This window comes from Cherax quadricarinatus, chromosome 56 (genome assembly GCF_038502225.1).
Source record: "Cherax quadricarinatus isolate ZL_2023a chromosome 56, ASM3850222v1, whole genome shotgun sequence".
In the NCBI taxonomy this organism is placed as follows: Eukaryota; Metazoa; Arthropoda; class Malacostraca; order Decapoda; family Parastacidae; genus Cherax; species Cherax quadricarinatus.
Genome location: NC_091347.1, coordinates 24548613 through 24572109, shown reverse-complemented (window position 1 = coordinate 24572109; position 23497 = coordinate 24548613). Strand labels below are relative to the sequence as shown.

Here is a 23497-nt window from a genome sequence, read left to right as displayed (position 1 = left end):
TTCAGACCAAATTGTTGAGACTTTTCGTGTTGTCAGCAATATTATCACTCCCTTCCCCTCTTCTTCCCCTCTTCTTCCCCTCTTCTTCCCCTCTTGTTCCCCTCTTCTTCCCCTCTTCTTCCCCTCTTCTTCCCCTCTTCTTCCCCTCTTCTTCCCCTCTTCTTCCCCTCTTCTTCCTTGCCTCCTCTCATCCTTCTCCCACTTCCCCCTACCTTATCCCCTCCCTCTCATCCCTCTCCATCATCCCCCTCCCTCTCATCCCTCTCCATCATCCCCCTCCCTCTCATCCCCCTCCATCATCCCCCTCCCTCTCATCCCCCTCCATTACCCCCCTCCATCACCCCCTCCTCACCTCTCCATCACTCCTCTCCATCACTCCTCTCCATCACCCCTCTCCATCACCTTTCTCCATCATCCCTCTCCATCACCCCTCTCCATCACCCCTCTCCATCATCCCTCTCCATCACCCCTCTCCATCACCCCTCTCCATCACCCCTCTCCATCACCCCTCTCCATCATCCCTCTCCATCACCCCTCTCCATCACCCCTCTCCATCAACCCTCTCCATCACATCGCCCCTCTCCATCACCCCTCTCCATCATCGCCCCTCTCCATCATCCCTCTCCATCATCCCTCTCCATCATCCCTCTCCATCATCCCCCTCCATCATCCCTCTCCATCATCCCTCTCCATCATCCCTCTCCATCATCCCTCTCCATCATCCCTCTCCATCATCCCCCTCCATCATCCCTCTCCATCATCCCTCTCCATCATCCCTCTCCATCACCCCTCTCCATCACCCCTCTCCATCACCCCTCTCCCTCACCCCTCTCCATCATCCCTCTCCATCACCCCTCTCCATCACCCCTCTCCATCATCACCCCTCTCCCATCATCCCCTCTCCATCACCCCTCTCCCTCTCCATCACCCCTCTCCATCACCCCTCTCCATCACCCCTCTCCATCACCCCTCTCCATCACCCCTCTCCATCACCCCTCTCCATCACCCCTCTCCATCAACCCACTCCATCACCCCTCTCCATCACCCCTCTCCATCACCCCTCTCCATCACCCCTCTCCATCACCCCTCTCCATCACCCCTCTCCATCACCCCTCTCCATCACCCCTCTCCATCACCCCTCTCCATCATCACCCCTCTCCCATCATCACCCCTCTCCATCACCCCTCTCTATCACCCCTCTACATCACCCCTCTCCATCACCCCTCTCCATCACCCCTCTCCATCAACCCTCTCCATCACCCCTCTCCATCACCCCTCTCCCTCACCCCTCTCCATCACCCCTCTCCATCACCCCTCTCCATCACCCCTCTCCATCACCCCTCTCCATCACCCCTCTCCATCACCCCTCTCCATCGCCCATCTCCCTCACCCCTCTCCCTCACCCCTCTCCCTCACCCCTCTCCATCACCCCTCTCCATCACCCCTCTCCATCATCCCTCTCCATCACCCCTCTCCATCCCCCCCTCTCCCTCACCCCTCTCCATCACCCCTCTCCATCACCCCTCTCCATCACCCCTCTCCATCACCCCTCTCCATCACTCCTCTCCATCACCCCTCTCCATCACCCCTCTCCATCGTCCCTCTCCATCACTCCTCTCCATCACCCCTCCATCACCCCTCTCCATCATCCCTCTCCATCATCCCTCTCCATCATCCCTCTCCATCATCCCTCTCCATCATCCCTCTCCATCATCCCTCTCCATCATCCCTCTCCATCATCCCTCTCCATCATCCCTCTCCATCATCCCTCTCCATCATCCCTCTCCATCATCCCTCTCCATCATCCCTCTCCATCATCCCTCTCCATCACCCCTCTCCATCACCCCTCTCCATCACCCCTCTCCATCACCCCTCTCCATCACCCCTCTCCATCACCCCTCTCCATCACCCCTCTCCATCACCCCTCTCCATCACCCCTCCCCATCACCCCTCTCCATCACCCCTCCCCATCACCCCTCTCCATCACCCCTCTCCATCACCCCTCTCCATCACCCCTCTCCATCACCCCTCCCCATCGCCCCTCTCCATCGCCCCTCTCCATCGCCCCTCTCTATCACCCCTCTCCATCACTCCTCTCCATCACCCCTCCCCATCGCCCCTCTCCATCGCCCCTCTCCATCCCTCTCCATCACCCCTCTCCATCACCCCTCTCCATCGCCCCTCTCCATCGCCCCTCTCCATCGCCCCTCTCCATCACCCCTCTCCATCACCCCTCTCCGTCACCCCTCTCCATCACTCCTCTCCATCGCCCCTCTCCATCACTCCTCTCCGTCACCCCTCTCCGTCACCCCTCTCCATCACTCCTCTCCGTCACCCCTCTCCATCACTCCTCTCCGTCACCCCTCTCCATCACTCCTCTCCGTCACCCCTCTCCGTCACCCCTCTCCGTCACCCCTCTCCGTCACCCCTCTCCGTCACCCCTCTCCATCACTCCTCTCCGTCACCCCTCTCCATCACCCCTCTCCGTCACCCCTCTCCGTCACCCCTCTCCGTCACCCCTCTCCATCACTAATCTCCATCACCCCTCTCCATCACTCCTCTCCGTCACCCCTCTCCGTCACCCCTCTCCGTCACCCCTCTCCGTCACCCCTCTCCATCATTCCTCTCCGTCACCCCTCTCCATCACTCCTCTCCATCGCCCCTCTCCATCACTCCTCTCCATCACCCCTCTCCATCACTCCTCTCCGTCACCCCTCTCCGTCACCCCTCTCCGTCACCCCTCTCCATCACCCCTCTCCATCACCCCTCTCCATCACCCCTCTCCATCATCCCTCTCCATCACCCCTCTCCATCACCCCTCTCCATCATCCCTCTCCATCACCCCTCTCCCTCACCCCTCTCCATCATCCCTCTCCATCATCCCTCTCCATCACCCCTCTCCATCACCCCTCTCCATCACCCCTCTCCATCACCCCTCTCCATCACCCCTCTCCATCACCCCTCTCCATCACCCCTCTCCATCACCCCTCTCCATCACCCCTCTCCATCACCCCTCTCCATCACCCCTCTCCATCGCCCCTCTCCATCGCCCCTCTACATCACCCCTCTCCATCACCCCTCTCCATCACCCCTCCCCATCGCCTTTCTCCATCGCCCCTCTCCATCCCTCTCCATCACCCCTCTCCATCGCCCCTCTCCATCGCCCCTCTCCATCGCCCCTCTCCATCACCCCTCTCCATCACCCCTCTCCATCACCCCTCTCCATCACCCCTCTCCATCACCCCTCTCCATCACCCCTCTCCGTCACCCCTCTCCATCACCCCTCTCCATCACCCCTCTCCATCACTCCTCTCCATCACCCCTCTCCGTCACCCCTCTCCGTCACCCCTCTCCATCACCCCTCTCCATCACCCCTCTCCATCACCCCTCTCCATCACCCCTCTCCATCGTCCCTCTCCATCACTCCCTCTCCGTCACCCCTCTCCATCACCCCTCTCCATCACCCCTCTCCGTCACCCCTCTCCATCACTCCTCTCCGTCACCCCTCTCCATCACTCCTCTCCATCACCCCTCTCCATCACCACTCTCCATCACCCCTCTCCGTCACCCCTCTCCGTCACCCCTCTCCATCACCCCTCTCCATCACCCCTCTCCATCAACCCTCTCCATCGCCCCTCTCCATCACTCCTCTCCATCACCCCTCTCCGTCACCCCTCTCCATCACCCCTCTCCATCACCCCTCTCCATCACCCCTCTCCATCACCCCTCTCCCTCACCCCTCTCCATCATCCCTCTCCATCATCCCTCTCCATCACCCCTCTCCATCGTCCCTCTCCATCACACCCCTCTCCCTCACCCCTCTCCATCACCCCTCTCCATCGCCCCTCTCCATCACCCCTCTCCATCACCCCTCTCCATCACCCCTCTCCATCACCCCTCTCCATCACCCCTCTCCATCACTCCTCTCCATCACCCCTCTCCATCACCCCTCTCCATCACTCCTCTCCCTCACCCCTCTCCATCACCCCTCTCCATCGTCCCTCTCCATCACTCCTCTCCATCACCCCTCTCCATCACCCCTCTCCATCGTCCCTCTCCATCACTCCTCTCCATCACCCCTCTCCATCACCCCTCTCCATCACCCCTCTCCATCACTCCTCTCCCTCACCCCTCTCCATCACCCCTCTCCATCGTCCCTCTCCATCACTCCTCTCCCTCACCCCTCTCCATCACCCCTCTCCATCGCCTTTTTCCATCACCCCTCTCCATCGCCCCTCTCCATCACTCCTCTCCATCACCCCTCTCCATCGCCCCTCTCCATCACTCCTCTCCATCACCCCTCTCCATCGCCCCTCTCCGTCACTCCTCTCCATCACCCCTCTCCATCGCCCCTCTCCATCGCCCCTCTCCATCACTCCTCTCCATCACCCCTCTCCATCACCCCTCTCCATCACCCCTCTCCATCGCCCCTCTCCATCACCCCTCTCCATCACCCCTCTCCATCACCCCTCTCCATCACCCCTCTCCATCGCCCCTCTCCGTCACTCCTCTCCATCACCCCTCTCCATCACTCCTCTCCCTCACCCCTCTCCATCACCCCTCTCCATCGTCCCTCTCCATCACTCCTCTCCCTCACCCCTCTCCATCACCCCTCTCCATCGCCCCTCTCCATCACCCCTCTCCATCGCCCCTCTCCATCACTCCTCTCCATCACCCCTCTCCATCACCCCTCTCCGTCACCCCTCTCCATCACCCCTCTCCATCGCCCCTCTCCATCACCCCTCTCCATCGCCCCTCTCCATCACTCCTCTCCATCACCCCTCTCCATCGCCCCTCTCCGTCAATCCTCTCCATCACCCCTCTCCATCACTCCTCTCCATCACCCCTCTCCATCACCCCTCTCCATCGTCCCTCTCCATCACTCCTCTCCCTCACCCCTCTCCATCACCCCTCTCCATCGCCCCTCTCCATCACCCCTCTCCATCGCCCCTCTCCATCACTCCTCTCCATCACTCCTCTCCATCACCCCTCTCCATCACCCCTCTCCATCACCCCCCCTCTCCTCTCCATCACGCCTCTCCATCACCCCTCTCCATCACCCCTCTCCATCACCCCTCTCCATCGCCCCTCTCCATCACCCTCTCCATCACCCCTCTCCATCACCCCTCTCCATCACCCCTCTCCATCATCCCTCTCCATCACCCCTCTCCATCACCCCTCCCTCTCTCCATCACCCCTCTCCATCACCCCTCTCCATCACCCCTCTCCATCACCCCTCTCCATCACCCCACTCCATCACCCCTCTCCATCACCCCTCTCCATCTCCATCACCCCTCTCCATCACCCCTCTCCATCACCCCTCTCCATCACCCCTCTCCATCCCCCCTCTCCATCACCCCTCTCATCACCCCTCTCCATCACCCCCTCTCAATCCTCTCCATCACCCCTCTCCATCACCCCTCTCCATCACCCCTCTCCATCACCCCTCTCCATCATCCCTCCATCACCCCTCTCCATCACCCCTCTCCATCACCCCTCTCATCCCTCTCCATCATCACCCCTCTCCATCACCCCTCTCCATCCCCTCTCCGTCACCCCTCTCCATCACCCCTCTCCATCGCCCCTCTCCATCACCCCTCTCCATCACCCCTCTCCATCACCCCTCCCTCTCCATCACCCCTCTCCCTCACCCCTCTCCATCACCCCTCTCCATCACCCCTCTCCATCACCCCTCTCCATCACCCCTCTCCATCACTCCTCTCCATCACCCCTCTCCGTCTATCCTCTCCATCACCCCTCTCCATCACCCCTCTCCACCCCTCTCCATCACCCCTCTCCATCACCCCTCTCCATCACCCCTCTCCATCACCCCTCTCCATCACCCCTCTCCATCACCCCTCTCCATCACCCCTCTCCATCACCCCTCTCCATCACCCCTCTCCATCATCCCTCTCCATCACCCCTCTCCATCACCCCTCTCCATCACCCCTCTCCATCACCCCTCTCCATCACCCCTCTCCATCATCCCTCTCCATCACCCCTCTCCATCACCCCTCTCCATCCACCCCTCTCATCACCCCTCTCCATCACCCCTCTCCATCGTCACCCCTCTCACTCCTCTCATCACCCCTCTCCACCCCTCTCCATCACCCCTCTCCACCCCTCTCCATCACCCCTCTCCATCATCATCCCCTCTCCATCACCCCTCTCCCTCACCCCTCTCCATCACCCCTCTCCATCACACCTCTCCATCACTCCTCTCCATCACCCCTCTCCATCACCCCTCTCCATCACCCCTCTCCATCACCCCTCTCCATCACCCCTCTCCATCACTCCTCTCCATCACCCCTCTCCATCCATCACTCCTCTCATCACCCCTCTCCATCCCTCTCCATCACTCCTCTCCATCACCCCTCTCATCACCCCTCTCCATCACCCCTCTCCATCACCCCTCTCCCTCACACCTCTCATCACCCCTCTCATCCCCTCTCCGTCCATCACCCCTCTCCATCACCCCTCTCATCATCCATCCCCTCTCCATCACCCCTCTCCGTCAATCCTCTCCATCACCCCTCTCCATCACCCCTCTCCATCACCCCTCTCCGTCACCCCTCTCCATCACCCCTCTCCATCACCCCTCTCCATCACCCCTCTCCATCACTCCTCTCCATCACCCCTCTCCATCACCCCTCTCCATCACTCCTCTCCATCACCCCTCTCCGTCACCCCTCTCCATCACCCCTCTCCATCACCCCTCTCCATCATCATCCCTCTCCATCATCACCCCTCTCCATCATCCCTCTCCTCTCCATCATCCCTCTCCATCATCCCTCTCCATCATCCCTCTCCATCATCCCTCTCCATCATCCCTCTCCATCATCCCTCTCCATCATCCCTCTCCATCATCCCTCTCCCTCTCACAGTAACAGTAAGTCTGGATTTATTAAAGCATTATTTCCTCTCCTATTTCTAGAATGTCTTAGTTGTGTCGTGTGCTGCTTGCTTCCTCTATCCTCACCTCTCCTCGCTTACTATCCTCACACCTCCCTAACTTACTATCCTCACCTCCCCTCGCTTACTATCCTCACACCTCCCTAACTTACTATCCTCACCTCTCCTCGCTGACTATCCTCACACCTCCCTAACTTACTATCCTCACCTCTCCTCGCTTACTATCCTCACACCTCCCTAACTTACTATCCTCACCTCTCCTCGCTGACTATCCTCACACCTCCCTAACTTACTATCCTCACCTCTCCTCGCTGACTATCCTCACACCTCCCTAACTTACTATCCTCACCTCCCCTCGCTGACTATCCTCACACCTCCCTAACTTACTATCCTCACCTCTCCTCGCTTACTATCCTCACACCTCCCTAACTTACTATCCTCACCTCTCCTCGCTTACTATCCTCACACCTCCCTAACTTACTATCCTCACCTCTCCTCGCTTACTATCCTCACACCTCCCTAACTTACTATCCTCACCTCTCCTCGCTTACTATCCTCACACCTCCCTAACTTACTATCCTCACCTCTCCTCGCTGACTATCCTCACACCTCCCTAACTTACTATCCTCACCTCTCCTCGCTTACTATCCTCACACCTCCCTAACTTACTATCCTCACCTCTCCTCGCTTACTATCCTCACACCTCCCTAACTTACTATCCTCACCTCCCCTCGCTTACTATCCTCACACCTCCCTAACTTACTATCCTCACCTCTCCTCGCTGACTATCCTTACACCTCCCTAACTTACTATCCTCACCTCCCCTCGCTGACTATCCTCACACCTCCCTAGCTTACTATCCTCACACCTCCCTAACTTACTATCCTCTATCCTCACCTCTCCTCGCTTACCTCCCCTCGCTTACTGTCCTCACACCTCCCTAACTACTACTATCCTTACACCTCTCCCCTCGCTTACTATCCTCACACCTCCCTAACCTATCCTCACCTCTCCTCGCTTACTACTATCCCTAACTACTACCTCTCCCCTCGCTTACTATCCTCACACCTCCCTAACTTACTATCCTCACCTCCCCTCGCTTACTATCCTCACACCTCCCTAACTTACTATCCTCACCTCTCCTCGCTTACTATCCTCACACCTCCCTAACTTACTATCCTCACCTCTCCTCGCTTACTATCCTCACACCTCCCTAACTTACTATCCTCACCTCCCCTCGCTTACTATCCTCACACCTCCCTAACTTACTATCCTCACCTCTCCTCGCTTACTATCCTCACACCTCCCTAACTTACTATCCTCACCTCCCCTCGCTTACTATCCTCACACCTCCCTAACTTACTATCCTCACCTCCCCTCGCTGACTATCCTCACACCCCCCTAACTTACTATCCTCACACCTCCCTAACTTACTATCCTCACCTCTCCTCGCTTACTATCCTCACACCTCCCTAACTTACTATCCTCACCTCTCCTCGCTTACTATCCTCACACCTCCCTAACTTACTATCCTCACCTCCCCTCGCTTACTATCCTCACACCTCCCTAACTTACTATCCTCACCTCCCCTCGCTTACTATCCTCACACCTCCCTAACTTACTATCCTCACCTCCCCTCGCTTACTGTCCTCACACCTCCCTAACTTACTATCCTCACCTCTCCTCGCTTACTATCCTCACACCTCCCTAACTTACTATCCTCACACCTCCCTAACTTACTATCCTCACCTCCCCTCGCTTATTGTCCTCACACCTCCCTAACTCACTATCCTCACCTCCCCTCGCTTACTCTCCTCACACCCCCCTAACTTACTATCCTCACCTCCCCTCGCTTACTATCCTCACACCCCCCTAACTTACTATCCTCAACTCCCCTCGCTTACTATCCTCACACCCCCCTAACTTACTATCCTCAACTCCCCTCGCTTACTCTCCTCACACCCCCCTAACTTACTATCCTCACCTCCCCTCACTTACTATCCTCACACCTCCCTAACTTACTATCCTCACCTCTCCTCGCTTACTATCCTCACACCCCCCTAACTTACTATCCTCACCTCCCCTCACTTACTATTCTCACACCCCCCTAACTCACTATCCTCACCTCTGACTTACTATCCAAATGTCTAACTTCAGATTTTCTGTCTTCAAGTTCTATCTTCAGATTTTGTCTTCAAGTTCTCTGCCTTCAAGTTCACCTGCTGAGCACAGAGCTCCCTCATCAAGTTTGTGTCGTTTCTTCGACCAAGGGATAAGTTCAATATCTTCCTTCTGAACTTAGTTCTCTCTCTTCCTGTTTGTCTTTCAGCTTAATTAACTTACTCTTGATACTTAGCTGAAGATAAATACTTTTATTATTATTATTATTATTATTATTATTATTATTATTATTATTATTATTATTATTATTATTATTATTATTATTATTATCATTATTATTATTATTATTATTATTATTGTTATTATTATTATTATTATTATTATTATTATTATTATTATTATTATTATATTTCCATTATTATTATTGTTATTTTATTGTCCGGTAAATCTGAGACTTTTTCTTTAAACGCGAATTATTGACAGTGAAACATTAATCTTTGAGTTTAAACGCCAAATATTGACGTTTAAACCTGGAAGATTTTCTTTTAAACCTTTAATATTATTCCTTAAACCTGTAACCTAAAATCCATATATTTTTTTAAATCCCAAATTTCATCCTTAAAACCTAAAATTGTCCCCTTAAAACCCAATAGTTTCCCAATAAACATGGAACTGTCCCTTTAAACCTGGAAAATCTGACTTTAAAATCGACCTTAATTTTGTTGTCGACTGTCCTCTTTAGTCAAGCATTTTTTTTTTCATTTCATCTCTCCCTTCATATATTTATGTCATTTTTAAGCTCATATCTTTCTTTAAACCATATATAAATAAATAAATAAATATATATATATATATATATATATATATATATATATATATATATATATATATATATATATATATATATATATATATATATATATATATATATATACATATATATAAAAAGACTCATCAGGGTAACCAGGGATCCCAGGGCAGCTAGTTTTCTGTTCCAGCGGCTCAGTGCGGCTGTTCAAAGGGGTAATGCATGCTGTATTTTGGGCACACGCCCCAGCTCTGAGGAGCTGGATGAGATTTTCGCCTTATAATCGGTGATACACATGTAAAAACATGTACCGTATATGCTACCTTTATATCAATAATGTATCTCTTAAATCTTCTGTACCATATTATGTAATAATATATATATATATATATATATATATATATATATATATATATATATATATATATATATATATATATATATATATATATATATATATATGTATGTCGTGCCGAATATGTAAAACTGGTCAATTATTAAGAACTCATTTAAAATCAAGTCCTTTCCGAAATTTTCTCTTACACGTTTAAAGATATATTTTTTTCATTAATGTTAATGTAAAATTTTTTAATTTTGCAGCAAAAGAATCTTAAGAAACTTACCTAACCTTATTATAACAAGAACAATTTATTTTAGCCTAACCCAACTAAATATATTTTAGATTTGTTTACAATAATTTAATACTAAACAAACACAATGAAATATATATTTTTTTCGTTAGGTTCAGAATGATTTTGGCGAAATTATTGCATACGCAAATTTTCACTTGTCCTATATGGCAAGATGAGCGTTGCTATTTAAGCCAAGATCGCAAGTTCTGCCTATTCGGCACGACATATATATATATATATATATATATATATATATATATATATATATATATATATATATATATATATATATATATATATATATATATATATGATTTTAATAATAATAAAAATAATAATGACTACTTTAATAATAATAATAATAATAATAATAATAATAATAATAATAATAATAATAATAATAATAATAATAATAATAATGATAACTTTCCACCATCTTAAAATTGAAAAATGGTAGGCATACATAAGGGTTGTGAGCCTCAGTATTCCAGGATAGTCCTACATTCCTGCATTCTGGATTCCAGTCTTTTCTCCAACCTTGAATCCCAGCTGCTGGAGGTCGGAATTTTGGAGCGAATATGATAGTGGTGGTGGTGGGAATGGTGGTGGCGGTGGTGATGGTGGTAGTGGTGGTGGTGGTAGTGGTGGTGGTAGTGGTGGTAGTGCTGGTAACAGTAATGGTGGTAGTACTGGTAGTAAGCCACATTCATAAATACCTCTGATGCCGGGAAAATTAAGCCTCTCATATACTACTGCAGTATATTCCAGCATCTACCTCTAAGAATACAAAATCTCTGGAAACCCAGCACAGGCATATCACAGGTATGTCATGAATTATTCAGCATAGGTAAACCAGGCCTATTAGGCCCCAGGCCTCATCTGTGAATATTTAAAAATAGAGTTAACGTATTTTTTTTAAATATCGTAAACCAACGCGTTTGATGTACATGCGTTTGTTTGCTTGTTTCTTTGTGTGTGTGTGTGTGCACTCACCTGTTTGTGTTTACGGGGGTTGAGGCTCGGTAAGCGGTGCAAAATACCCGCAATGAAAAGCAGTGATAAATCAACAAGTGTGAGGGGACCCATACTCTTCAATGGGAGCGTGTCGCGGGGGGCGTTGACCCAGGAAACATCTCCACGTAAACTCCAGGTTTATTCTCGTCTCTCGGATCAAACCTGACTGCCTTTCATTCCCCAGGTGAGATGTAGGAACCTTACGTGTTTACACAATGTGTTTGAAAGCGTTCATTGGTGACCATTTCAACCACAAATAATTATTTTTTTTCTGTAATTGAAAGCATCAACATATTTTTTTAGGTTTATTCAAAATAGACGTTTTTTTCTCCATTCTTAAAATATTTCAAAGTAAATTGAGTAATTGAGATAAATGAAGGAAATATGGCGCTCGTGCGATGGTTGAAACGTAAGTTATTAATTATGTCCGAAACAATTCAATCTTACCTTCATTATATAAAGTTTTCGTACGATTCCCATTCATCGAATGCGGTTATTGCAGTAAATCATATATGTTGTGATAAAAAAATAACAGGAAAAGAACAGAAAGCAATTTATCCACACGGTAATCGATGAAAATTACAGCGTATATAGTTAGTGAAGTCAGAGTAGAGCATCGGGACACAGCGACATTTGAGCGGGAGATGAGCCTAGTGACACTCTGGAGTCCCGCCATGAGTGATGCTACGCTAGGCGCCTTTTTGCTCACTTTTTTCCTTGATTTTGCGGCAGGAACAAGAGGTAGGTGTTATGTAGCGTGCACACGCGAGAATATGTATACTGTGAAGTGTATGTATTATTGTATACACGTTGAGAGTTGACTTTAACATGTATATGACTGAAATATTCTTGACTGGTGTGGGGAGGTTACGTGTACTTATTTTATTGACGTTCGTGGAGTCGATAGGCTTCAAACCCCATTAACCATTCAACCAGCTGCCATGTATATCCCTCCATAGGTTCCATGATGCTGGTGAGGGGCTCTTGATCCAGGGAAATGGATCTTGCCTTCCCCTTGGGTCGATCCTCAGTGCTTCCAATTTACTCCCCAGGATGCTGTATGACCCCTTCGGGTGTGGCGCTCCCCCCATGAATGTAATGTGCCGGTAGGGGGGGATCTTGATGCGAGGAATTGGAACCCTCCTCCCTTTCCTTGGATCCAACCTTTTTGCCTTCTACTTTCCCCAAGCATTGTATGTTCTTATGTGTTTACCTCTGCTAGTGATTATTATCTTAAGTTATCAGTCATCGATGACCATTATCAGTCATCGATGACCATTATCAGTCATCGATGACCATTATCAGTCACCAATGACCATTATCAGTCATCAGTGACCATTATCAGTCATCGATGGCCATTATCAGTCATCGATGACCATTATCAGTCATCGATGACCATTATCAGTCATCAGTGACCATTATCAGTCATCGATGGCCATTATCAGTCATCGATGACCATTATCAGTCATCAGTGACCATTTTGTTATCAGTGACCATTATCAGTCATCAGTGACCATTATCAGTCATCAGTGACCATTATCAGTCATCGATGACCATTATCAGTCACCAATGACCATTATCAGTCATCAATGACCATTATCAGACCAATGACCATTATCAGTCATCAGTGACCATTATCAGTCATCAGTGGCCAATATCAGTCATCAGTGACCATTTTGTCATCAGTGACCATTATCAGTCATTAATGACCATTATCAGTCGTCAGTGACCATTATCAGTCGTCAGTGACCATTATCAGTCGTCAGTGACCATTATCAGTCATCAATCATCAATGATCATTATCAGTCATCAATGACCATTATCAGTCACCAATAACCATTATCAGTCATCAATGACCATTATCAGTCATCAATGACCATTATCAGTCATTAATGACCATTATCAGTCATCAATGACCAATTTCAGTCGTCAATGACCATTATCAGTCATCAATGACCATTATTAATCAGTGCCCATTATCAGTCATCAATGACCATTATCAGTCATCAATGACCATTATCAGTCATCAATAACCATTATCAGCTATCAATTACCATTATCAGTCATCAATGACCATTATCAGTCATCAATGACCATTATCAGTCATCAATAACCATTATCAGTCATCAATGACCATTATCAGTCATCAGTGACCTTTATCAGTCATCGGTGCCATTATTAGTCATCAGTGATCCATTATTAGTCATCAATGATCCATTATTAATCATTGACCATTATCAGTCATCAGTGATCCATTATTAGTCATCATTGACCATTATCAGTCATCAATGATCCATTATCAATCAAGATTGTGTTTTATTAATGTAAGGAGTTCCGTTTTGTGTTATGGTAGAAATAAGGTGAACTGGAATGTGAATTTAAGATAACGGAGAGATGCGCTGACTGGTGTCCCGTACCTTGGTTGCTAGCGCACTCAGCTCACACACTAAGGTTCGTGGTTCGATCCCCGGTACGGGTGGAAATATTAGGATATTTCCTTAAGACACTTGCTGTCCATGTTCAACTATCAGTAAAATGGGTACCTGGGTGTTAGTTGACTGGTGTGGGTCGCATCCTGGGTACCTAATTTGCCCGAAAAACTCTGCATAACAAGGGGTTTTCTAAATAGTAGTATGGTATTGATGTTAGCTATGGTCTGTATAAGTTGTATCACGTATTTGTAGAAATAAATATTATTATTATTATTATTATTATTATTATTATTATTATTATTATTATTATTATTATTATTATTATTATTATTATTATTATTATTATTATTATTATTATTATTATTATTATTATTATTATTATTATTATTATTATTATTATTATTCACATTTTCCCTAACCCAAACGATCCCTGGCTCCTTCCCTTGTACACTCTCCGTTAATGCAAAAATGGTTTATGCACTGCTACCGAGTATCTTCCCTTGGGTACTTGTGTAAAGGGGTATCTAGCGGTGGTAGATGATGGGTATAGGGCATGAGCTGCTCCCCAGGGGCGCAGATTTTATAAATTAAAGTAGGTTAAGCTACAATAAAATAAAATGTATCACATAATATGACTGGATATTGTATTTTATTGGTTACCTGGAGGTTACCTGGAGGTTATTCCGGGGATCAACGCCCCCGCGGCCCGGTCCATGACCAGGCCTCCCGATGGATCAGGGCCTGATCAACTAGGCTGTTACTGCTGGCCGCATGCAGTCCAACGTACTAGCCACAGCCCGGCTGATCCGGCACTGACTTTAGGTATCTGTCCAGCTTCATAGGAGGCTGTTGAACAGTTTTGGGCCCCGGACACTTACGGTGTTTTCCCTTAGTGTACCAATGGCGCCCCTACTTTTTATTGGGGGCATTTTGCATCGCCTGCCCAGTCTTTTACTTTCGTAGGGAGTGATTTCTGTGTGCAGATTTGGGACCATTCCTTCCAAGATTTTCCAAGTGTAGATTATGATATATCTCTCCCTCCTGCGTTCCAACGAGTACAAGTCAAGTGCTTCCAAGCGTTCCCAGTAGTTAAGGTGCTTGACAGAACTTATACGTGCAGTAAAGGATCTCTGTACACTCTCTAGATCTGCGATTTCACCTGCTTTGTATGGAGATGTCAATGTACAGCAGTATTCCAGCCTAGAGAGAACAAGTGATTTGAAAAGGATCATCATTGGCTTGGCATCTCTCGTTTTGAAAGTTCTCATTATCCATCCTATCATTTTCTTTGCACGTGCGATCGTGGCACTGTTGTGATCCTTGAAAGTGAGATCCTCAGACATTACTATTCCCAGGTCCCTTACATTATTTTTCCGCTCTATTGTATGGCCGGAGTCAGTAGTAGACTCTGTTCTAGTTATTATCTCCTCCAGTTTTCCATAACGGAGTAGTTGGAATTTGTCCTCATTGAACATCAGATTGTTTACCGTTGCCCACTGGAAAACTTTGTTTATATCTTCTTGGATGTTAACCGCGTCCTCAGCATATGACAGCCTCATGCAGATCCTAGTATCATCCGCAAAGGATGATACGGTGCTGTGGTGTATATCTCTGTCTATGTCTGATATGAGGATAAGGAATAAGATGGGGGCGAGTACTGTGCCTTGTGGAACAGAGCTCTTCACTATGGCAGCCTCCGATTTAACTCTGTTGACAACTACTCTTTGTGTTCGATTTGTTAGGAAGTTGAAGATCCATCTCCCCACTTTCCCAGTTATTCCTTTAGCACGTATTTTATGGGCTATTACGCCATGATCGCATTTGTCAAATGCTTTTGCAAAGTCTGTGTATATTACATCTGCATTCTGATTTTCTTCCAGTGCATCCAAGGCCATGTCATAGTGATCCAGTAGTTGTGAGAGGCAGGAGCGACCTGCCCTGAACCCATGTTGCCCTGGATTGTGCAGATTTTGGGAATCCAGGTGATTTGCAATCCTGCCTCTTAGCACTCTTTCAAAGATTTTTATGATGTGGGACGTCAGAGCTATTGGTCTATAGTTCTTAGCTAATGCTTTGCTGCCACCTTTATGGAGTGGGGCTATATCCGTTGTTTTAAGTGACTGTGGAATTTCACCCATGTCCAAGCTCCTCCTCCATAGTGTACTTAGGGCACGCGAGAGGGGTTTCTTGCAGTTCTTAATGAAAACAGAGTTCCACGAGTCTGGGCCCGGGGCTGAGTGCATAGGCATGTTGTCAATGGCTTTTTCGAAATCTATCGGAGTTAGGGTAATGTCGGAAATCTGGCATACATTTATGGAGTTTTGAGGCTCATTCATGAAGAAATCATTTGGGTCGTCGATCCTCAGACCGATTAGTGGTTCACTAAACACAGAGTCGTACTGGGATTTCAATATTTCACTCATTTCCTTGTTGTCATCTGTGTAAGTCCCATCCTGTCTGAGTAAGGGCCCGATACTAGATGTGGTACCTTAAAATTCTATATACTTTTAGGCAAACTTAACATAATAAGGTATACATACACAGGTTTACATCTCTGTGTATACATTGAAAGTGTAATCCCTATTTTAGGGATTAAAATAATTTTGACTGGTAAATAGGTGATGTGCAGCCTTAATGTCTCTCGTGCAGTCGATAGACTTTAAAGGCTATTAAATACCCAACCAACCTTAACGTAACTCAGAATTGTGAACCCAAATTGAAAAAAAAGCGCCGATCAGTGTGATTAACTTTGTTACAGGAATGTCGCTGATGCCAGGTCTCCAGTGCCAGGTCCCCAGTGCCAGGTCCCCAGTACTAGGTCCCCAGGCTGGACCAGCCAAGGCAACGCACCGAGGTGTCCTCAACCACCGTCACAAGGTAACAAAACCACCATCACATTGTTACTCTCAATAGGACGGCATCTATGTCGTTATACTGAGAGTTTATTGAAGGATGTGATAAGTTTGACACTTCCTGTGTATTTTAATTTCATTATGGAAGTGACAGAGGAAGTGTAGGCGTCATGTTAATATTCTGTAACATTACAGGTCAGTGTGGGTTACAGTACGTCGTGGGACATACACACACCACCTGTCAGGTACGTGATGATTATACATTTCTAATTAACTCAGATTTCGGCTGCGTAACTTAGTGTTGTTATGTACTTAATGTACCACGTGTTAATGAGCCACAATTTTTTAAACTGACATGTTATTGTAGGCATCAAATTCCTGCTTATCGTCCATGGACTTGAAGGATATTGACCCATCATCTGCCTTGGCCATAGTAGTCTCGGACCATCCTTAAATTATGCCTGTTGGTGGTTGCTTGTGGTTCTACTTGCACCTTCTGGTCAAAGAGGTCATCGAGTCCTAGCTCTTCACTGGGTGGTATCAAAGTCGTTTTCCCTATTTTATCGTCATGGTGCATGTAAAATAATTAAACCCCACCCATAGACCAGAGTTCTGGTCAGTTTTGCATGGACTATTTCCAGATTTCATTTTCGTGCAATGAATTAAGAAAGCCTACACAGAAGGTTTCTTCAGTCGAGTACAGATGAGGCAGTAGAAGTAGAAGAGATGTAAAGACTGCGTAATCAGTACATCATCCTTGTCGACGTAGTTTTGGACTGATTACATAGTCTTTACATCTCTACTGCTTCTGCTGCCTCCTCGATCCCCTTCTGCGATTCTCTCTTTAAGAGAGGATCCCAGAAGGGGATCGAAATATACAGACCAATTATTATTCTGAGTTTGTCTCCATGTGGGTTAGTACTGAGCAAATGTTTAGATATTTAACTATTTAACTACATTACAAATGTTGCACTCCGTGTTATTCCTTTTATGTCCACTGAAGTAGGAGCTGGGCTTACAGGATGCAAGGATGCCTTTATTAGAAAACGTTTCGGTCCTGGTATCGTTTCCTGAAGGATACCTTCTCACAGCGATGAAAATACATCTAACAGTAGCTAGCTTTGGGTTAATAATCCGAGTCAAGATTTCTACCAAAATAAGGAAGACAGAATATCGTCAGAGAAAATGGGATTAGGGCAGTCATCAGAAGAAGATCTACACCATAAATACATTAAGTTGACAGGGAGGGGCGCTAACTTGCTTCCCTTGTGTCAGTACCTGGATAGTTCCTCCTCTCCTGCGTACATGACAAGAATAATTCAATTGACGCCCTTGTCACTGCCTCTTATAACTGTCGACGTTGGCTGAATCCACCTGTCTAGAAGATTTTATTTGGATTATTATTTATTTATTTATTTATTTATTTCCAATTTGTGCACACATACAGAGGTACAAAAAAAAAAAAATACAGATAAGAGCAGTATGCCAAAGCCACTTATACTATGCATAGCATTACGGGCTGGCTTAAAATTAACTTAAGATTAACTAAGCAATGATTATTATTATTATTATAATCAAAAAGAAGCGCTAAGCCACAAGGACTATACAGCGCTGCTACTAAGCAATGATGAAATCAGTGATAAAACATTAATGTAAACAGATAACTATAAAGCACAAGTGAGTATTACAAAGACAGGTCATATAGTTGCATTCAGTTAGGTAGTGATTCTGTTAGGTAGTGTATTTAAAAATAATAAGGTTAGATTGGGTTTTAGGTTTAACATTTATGTGATATAATTGTGAGAAACATTTAAGATATACAATTTATAATGTTCAGTTATTCAGTATTTATTTGGTTTTGGGTGAGTAAGTAATCTTTGAGAAGAGACTTGAATTTATAAACAGGTTGTGTTTCTTTTATATTTACAGGTAATGAATTCCAGATTTTAGGGCCTTTTATGTGCATTGAGTTTTTGCATAGTGTGAGATGGACACGAGGAACATCAAAGAGTGATCTGTGCCTTGTGTTATGGTCATGTGTTCTGTTGAGGTTGGCAAGGAGATGTTTGAGGGGAGGGTTAATATCAGAGTTAAGTGTTCTATGTATGTAATAGGTGCAGTAATAAGTATGGATGTTTTGTATGGTGAGTAGGTTTAGTGTATTGAATATTGGTGGAGTGTGCTGCCTGTAGTGAGAATTTGTTATCATTCTAACTGCAGCCTTTTGTTGGGTAATTAGTGGTCTGAGATGGTTAATTGTTGTTGAGCCCCATGCACAAATTCCATAGGTGAGATAGGGGTAAATAAGAGAGTGATATAGGGCCAGGAGGGCTGACTGTGGAACATAGTACCGTATCTTCGATAGTATGCCTACAGTCTTGGAAATTTTCTTAGAAATTTGATGTATATGTGTATGAAATTTGAGTCTATTATCAAGGTGGATTCCTAAGAATTTTCCCTCTGTTAGTTTTGTGATAGGTGATCCATTTATCATTATGTTAAGAGGGACATCTGTAGCTCTGTTACCAAACTGAATGAAGTAGGTTTTGTCAATGTTTAGTGTAAGTTTGTTAGTCCTCATCCAGGTAGATATTTTCTGTAATTCGGTATTTACAGTATTGGCTAGCGTGACTGGGCTCGGGTGAGAGAAGACGTATGTAGTGTCATCTGCAAATAGTGTGGGTTTGAGTAATTGCGAAGCATTTGGAAGGTCATTTATGTATAGGAGAAAGAGAAGAGGGCCAAGGACACTTCCCTGTGGGACACCAACTGTGATTGGTTGTGCAGAAGAGTTTGCCCCATTTGCGTACACATATTGGCTTCTGTTGCTGAGGTAAGACTTGAGGTAGTTGAGGGAGTGCCCTCTTATACCATAGTGTGACAATTTTACGTGGAGCAAGTCATGGTCAACTGTATCAAAAGCTTTACGTAAGTCAATGAAGATCCCCAGTGGGACTTCTTTTTTCTCTATTGCAGTGTATATATGTTCTAGCATGTGTATAATAGCATCATTAGTATTTTTATTAGGCCTGAATCCAAATTGGCAGGGGTTGAGTATGTTTTGGGAGATAAGGTAGGAGTAGATTCGTTTATGAATTAATTTTTCGAAGATTTTTGAGAGAGGGTGTAAGTTGGATATTGGCCTATAGTTATTCAACTCTGTTTGGTCTCCTCCTTTGTGGATCGGGGTGACCCTTGCTATTTTGAGTACTGTAGGGAAGGTGGAGGATTCAATGGATTTGTTAAAGAGTGTTGCAATGATTGGTGATAGCACTTGTGACACTTTTTTGTATATAAGGGGTGGTAAGGTATTTAAATCTCCTGCCTTGTTTTTTAGTGCGTTGATAATAAGGGAGACTTCGTATGGGTTAGTCGGAGCTAGGAACAGTGTGTTCGGGTAGTTGCCGGTGAGGTAGTCATTTGGTGGGGTATCTGAGCTTGGGATTTTATTGGCAAGGTTTTGTCCTATAGTGGAGAAGAAATCATTGAGTCTGTTTGCTGTTTCTGTTGGTGGGAGTTGGGGTTCATCTGTTTTTGCTAATTTTATTTCGCTATTTCGTGATATCTTTTTTGTTCCCAGAATTTCTGATAGGGTTTTCCAGGTCTTTTTTATATCACCTCGTAAGTTGGATAATCTGTTCTCATAATACAATTTTTTTGCCCTTCTTATCAGGCTGGTTAGGATTGACGAGTAACGTTTTGTTTGGTCTCTGGTTATGTGACCCATTCTGTACTGTTTTTCATATTGGTGTTTTGTATTTATGGATTTGAGAATGCTGGGTGTTAGCCAGGGACTGTTCAGTCTCTTTGCTGTCATCTGTTTAGTTTTTTTAGGGCAGTGCTTGTTATAGAGGTATTGGGTTTTTTTTAGAAAATTATTAATACATTCGTCAATATCTGTATAGGTTTCTAGCTCAGTGTGCCAATCAATGTTTGCTATTGCTGTTGTGAAGTTATTAATGGCTGCCTCATTGTGAAGTCTGAAGGTGACTTTAGTAGTGTCTTGGGGTAGTTTACCAAGAGTTGTTATGAGGAAAGTAGGGTAGTGGTCTGTGGTATTATCTGTAATTATGCCTGATTTTAAAGGGGATATGGTGTTGGTCCAGATGTGGTCAAGTAGGGAAACACTAGTCTCTGTAACTCTTGTAGGTTTTGTTACTGTTGGTAGTAACATACAGTTACTCATTGTGTTTGTGAATTCAGTAACGTGTGGGTCCTGGTCTTGCAGGAGATTTATATTGAAGTCACCTGAGAGTAGTAAGTGATCTTTGTTCATGCGTGCATCAGTTATCATACTTCCTAGATTTTGACTAAATTGGCTAATGTTTGACTGTGGAACTCTGTAGATGTTTATCAATGTGAGAGGTTTTTGTAGGTACTTTGATTTGAATTTAGCTATTATATATTCCCCATGTTCATCCCTTGTGCAAGTATTAGTGATACATTCTAGTTGGTCTGAGTAGTATATGGCTGTGCCACCCCCTTGTTGATCTGGCCTACAGTTGTGTATGGCTGTGTAACCAGGAATGGCATAGACATCTGTACTATCAGGCTTTAGCCAGGTTTCAGTTAGTGTAATGATGGACATATTGGCATGTAAGGAATTTAGTAATGCTATGAGGTCATCGTAATGCTTGCTTAAAGATCTGATATTGTAGTTAAATATAGTTATGTTGTTGTTGGCACTGAGAAGTGCCTTTGATTGTTCTGCAGTGTAGTAATTACAGTTACTGTTTGATTCATTTAAGTCATTAAATAAGAGGTTGGTATCAGGATCAATGCTTGTAATCATAAGATTTGTAGTGAATCTATAGTTTGAATTAAGTATAAAACAAAGTAAATAGTCTTAAGCTAAAAAATAGCACCTGGATTATTTAACAAATGTAAAATAATGAGCTAAGGGACTAATACAAATAAAGTGATGATCAAATAGTGGAGCTTGGGAATATGATAGTAGGTAGTACTATAAAGGTAATTTTTTAAAGTTAGAATTATAGTATAAAATTATAATATAAAAGGGACTAATATAGGTTGTGGTGACCAATAAAGTGGTAATCAAAAAAATGAGCTTTGGAATATAATGGCAAAATTGTGAACTTATTCTACTTTAGCACCTAAGAATAGCACCTTGATTATTTTAACAATTGTGAATATATAAACTAGGATAGTTATATAAAGCTAAAATAAAGGAGAAAACATATAAGGGACTAAAATTAAGTAATGGTAAGCAAAGTTTAATGGACAGATGGTAGGAATTATAATATAAACTTATAATATAAAAATACAATTTGAAATGGTACTTGCAATTGCACTAGTCTGGTATAGGTTGTTGACAAGATCAAGGTTATACCTAGATTTAAATTGACAAAATAAAATTCACAATTAAAGTACCAAAAGAATAATAGTAAAAAAAATAACAATGGTAATGTCTTGATTATAATATGATAGTAAGAGGGTAGACAAGTACACAGGTACAAGGGATAATATAAAGGTTGGGGTTGAATATAAAAACTTGAAAATTTGGCAACAAAATGTTATGAGAAGTATAAAATAATGTTTAATGTACAAAATTAAAATTGACTGGTAGTAAATATGGTGTTTAATAAAATTTTAGTAAGTAATAATGATTACAAAAAAGTGAAAAAGTAATGTTTATTTCATTCAATATTGCACTGGTAGTTATACTTGAGGTTATATGGCAGTACAAGGTAATTAAGAGTAATCTAGGATAGTAAATGTGGTATTAAAACAGGTAAAGGTAATTAGACAAGTAATGGTTATTAAATGTCAAAATTGTTAAGAGTAAATTGAAATTTTAGTAAAAATGATATTTATTAATTTTAGTAAGTAATATCAATTGATAGTATTTAAAAAAAAAATATGAGGTAGTAATATGGACAGAGAAAGTATCAATTCAGCTAATGTTTAAGCGAACAATAGTAAATAACAAAATCACATAAGGTGACCTATGCTTACTAGTAAAATCACAAAATGAGGTAGTTGATTATTTAATTACTAAGAGATTGTACAATGAAATTTGAGCAATAATGGTGCAAAACGTACACTACGTAATTCTGGACAGCCCAAGATGGTAAAATGGTAACATATAGCACGGTGGTGAAGCATTCAGCTCACAAGCTAAAGGTGAAAGTTAAGACACTTGTGCAACATCTGGTTATCTTTATTGTAGACGTTTCGCCATCCAGTGGCTTTATCAATACAGATTCTTGGACTTAATAAGGAAACAGAAGAACTATATACAAAAGATGAGGTAATCAGTCCCTCAGCCTGAAAGGTGGTGTTTAGAGCACCGTGGTTGTAGAGATTCTGAAGCACAGGCAAGGAGACTGGCGCTTATATAGGCGTCAGTGAAAGGGACGTGTAGCAGACGAGGGCATAGTCACTGGTAGGCGGGATTTCCCAGTGGAAGTAGGTCCTACCCAAATTGATGGGTTAGTTGCAGTAGCCGTGAAGAAGGTGATGTAGATGTCCTCTGAACCAAGATATCATGATGTTGCAGTGCCTGACAAGTTGTACAATGTGAGACCTCTACCCACTCTACCGGAGGTATCCCAGCGAGTGAGCACGTCTCCTGTATATCCCAGTGCTTAACAAAATAGGGAATAGCATATGAAGGTACAAATAAAAATGGGAACTATGGCTATAGTTTACTTAATAACATAAAAGGGCTAGAATACAACATATCCTGATGGAAATTTACACAAT

General features: G+C 45.0%; 1 protein-coding gene across 1 annotated transcript in view; it reads left to right on the top strand.

Annotated features, from left to right (window-relative positions):
* Positions 1 to 12136: 12136 nt before the first annotated feature.
* Positions 12137 to 23497, top strand: part of LOC138854381 (uncharacterized) — a 574782-nt gene continuing 563421 nt past the window's right edge. Inside the window, exons 1-2 of the mRNA XM_070097225.1 lie at positions 12137 to 12228; positions 16678 to 16796. Coding sequence (XP_069953326.1) covers positions 12162 to 12228; positions 16678 to 16796 — 186 coding nt within the window. The 5' untranslated portion in view covers positions 12137 to 12161. The remainder of the gene's footprint in view (positions 12229 to 16677; positions 16797 to 23497) is intronic.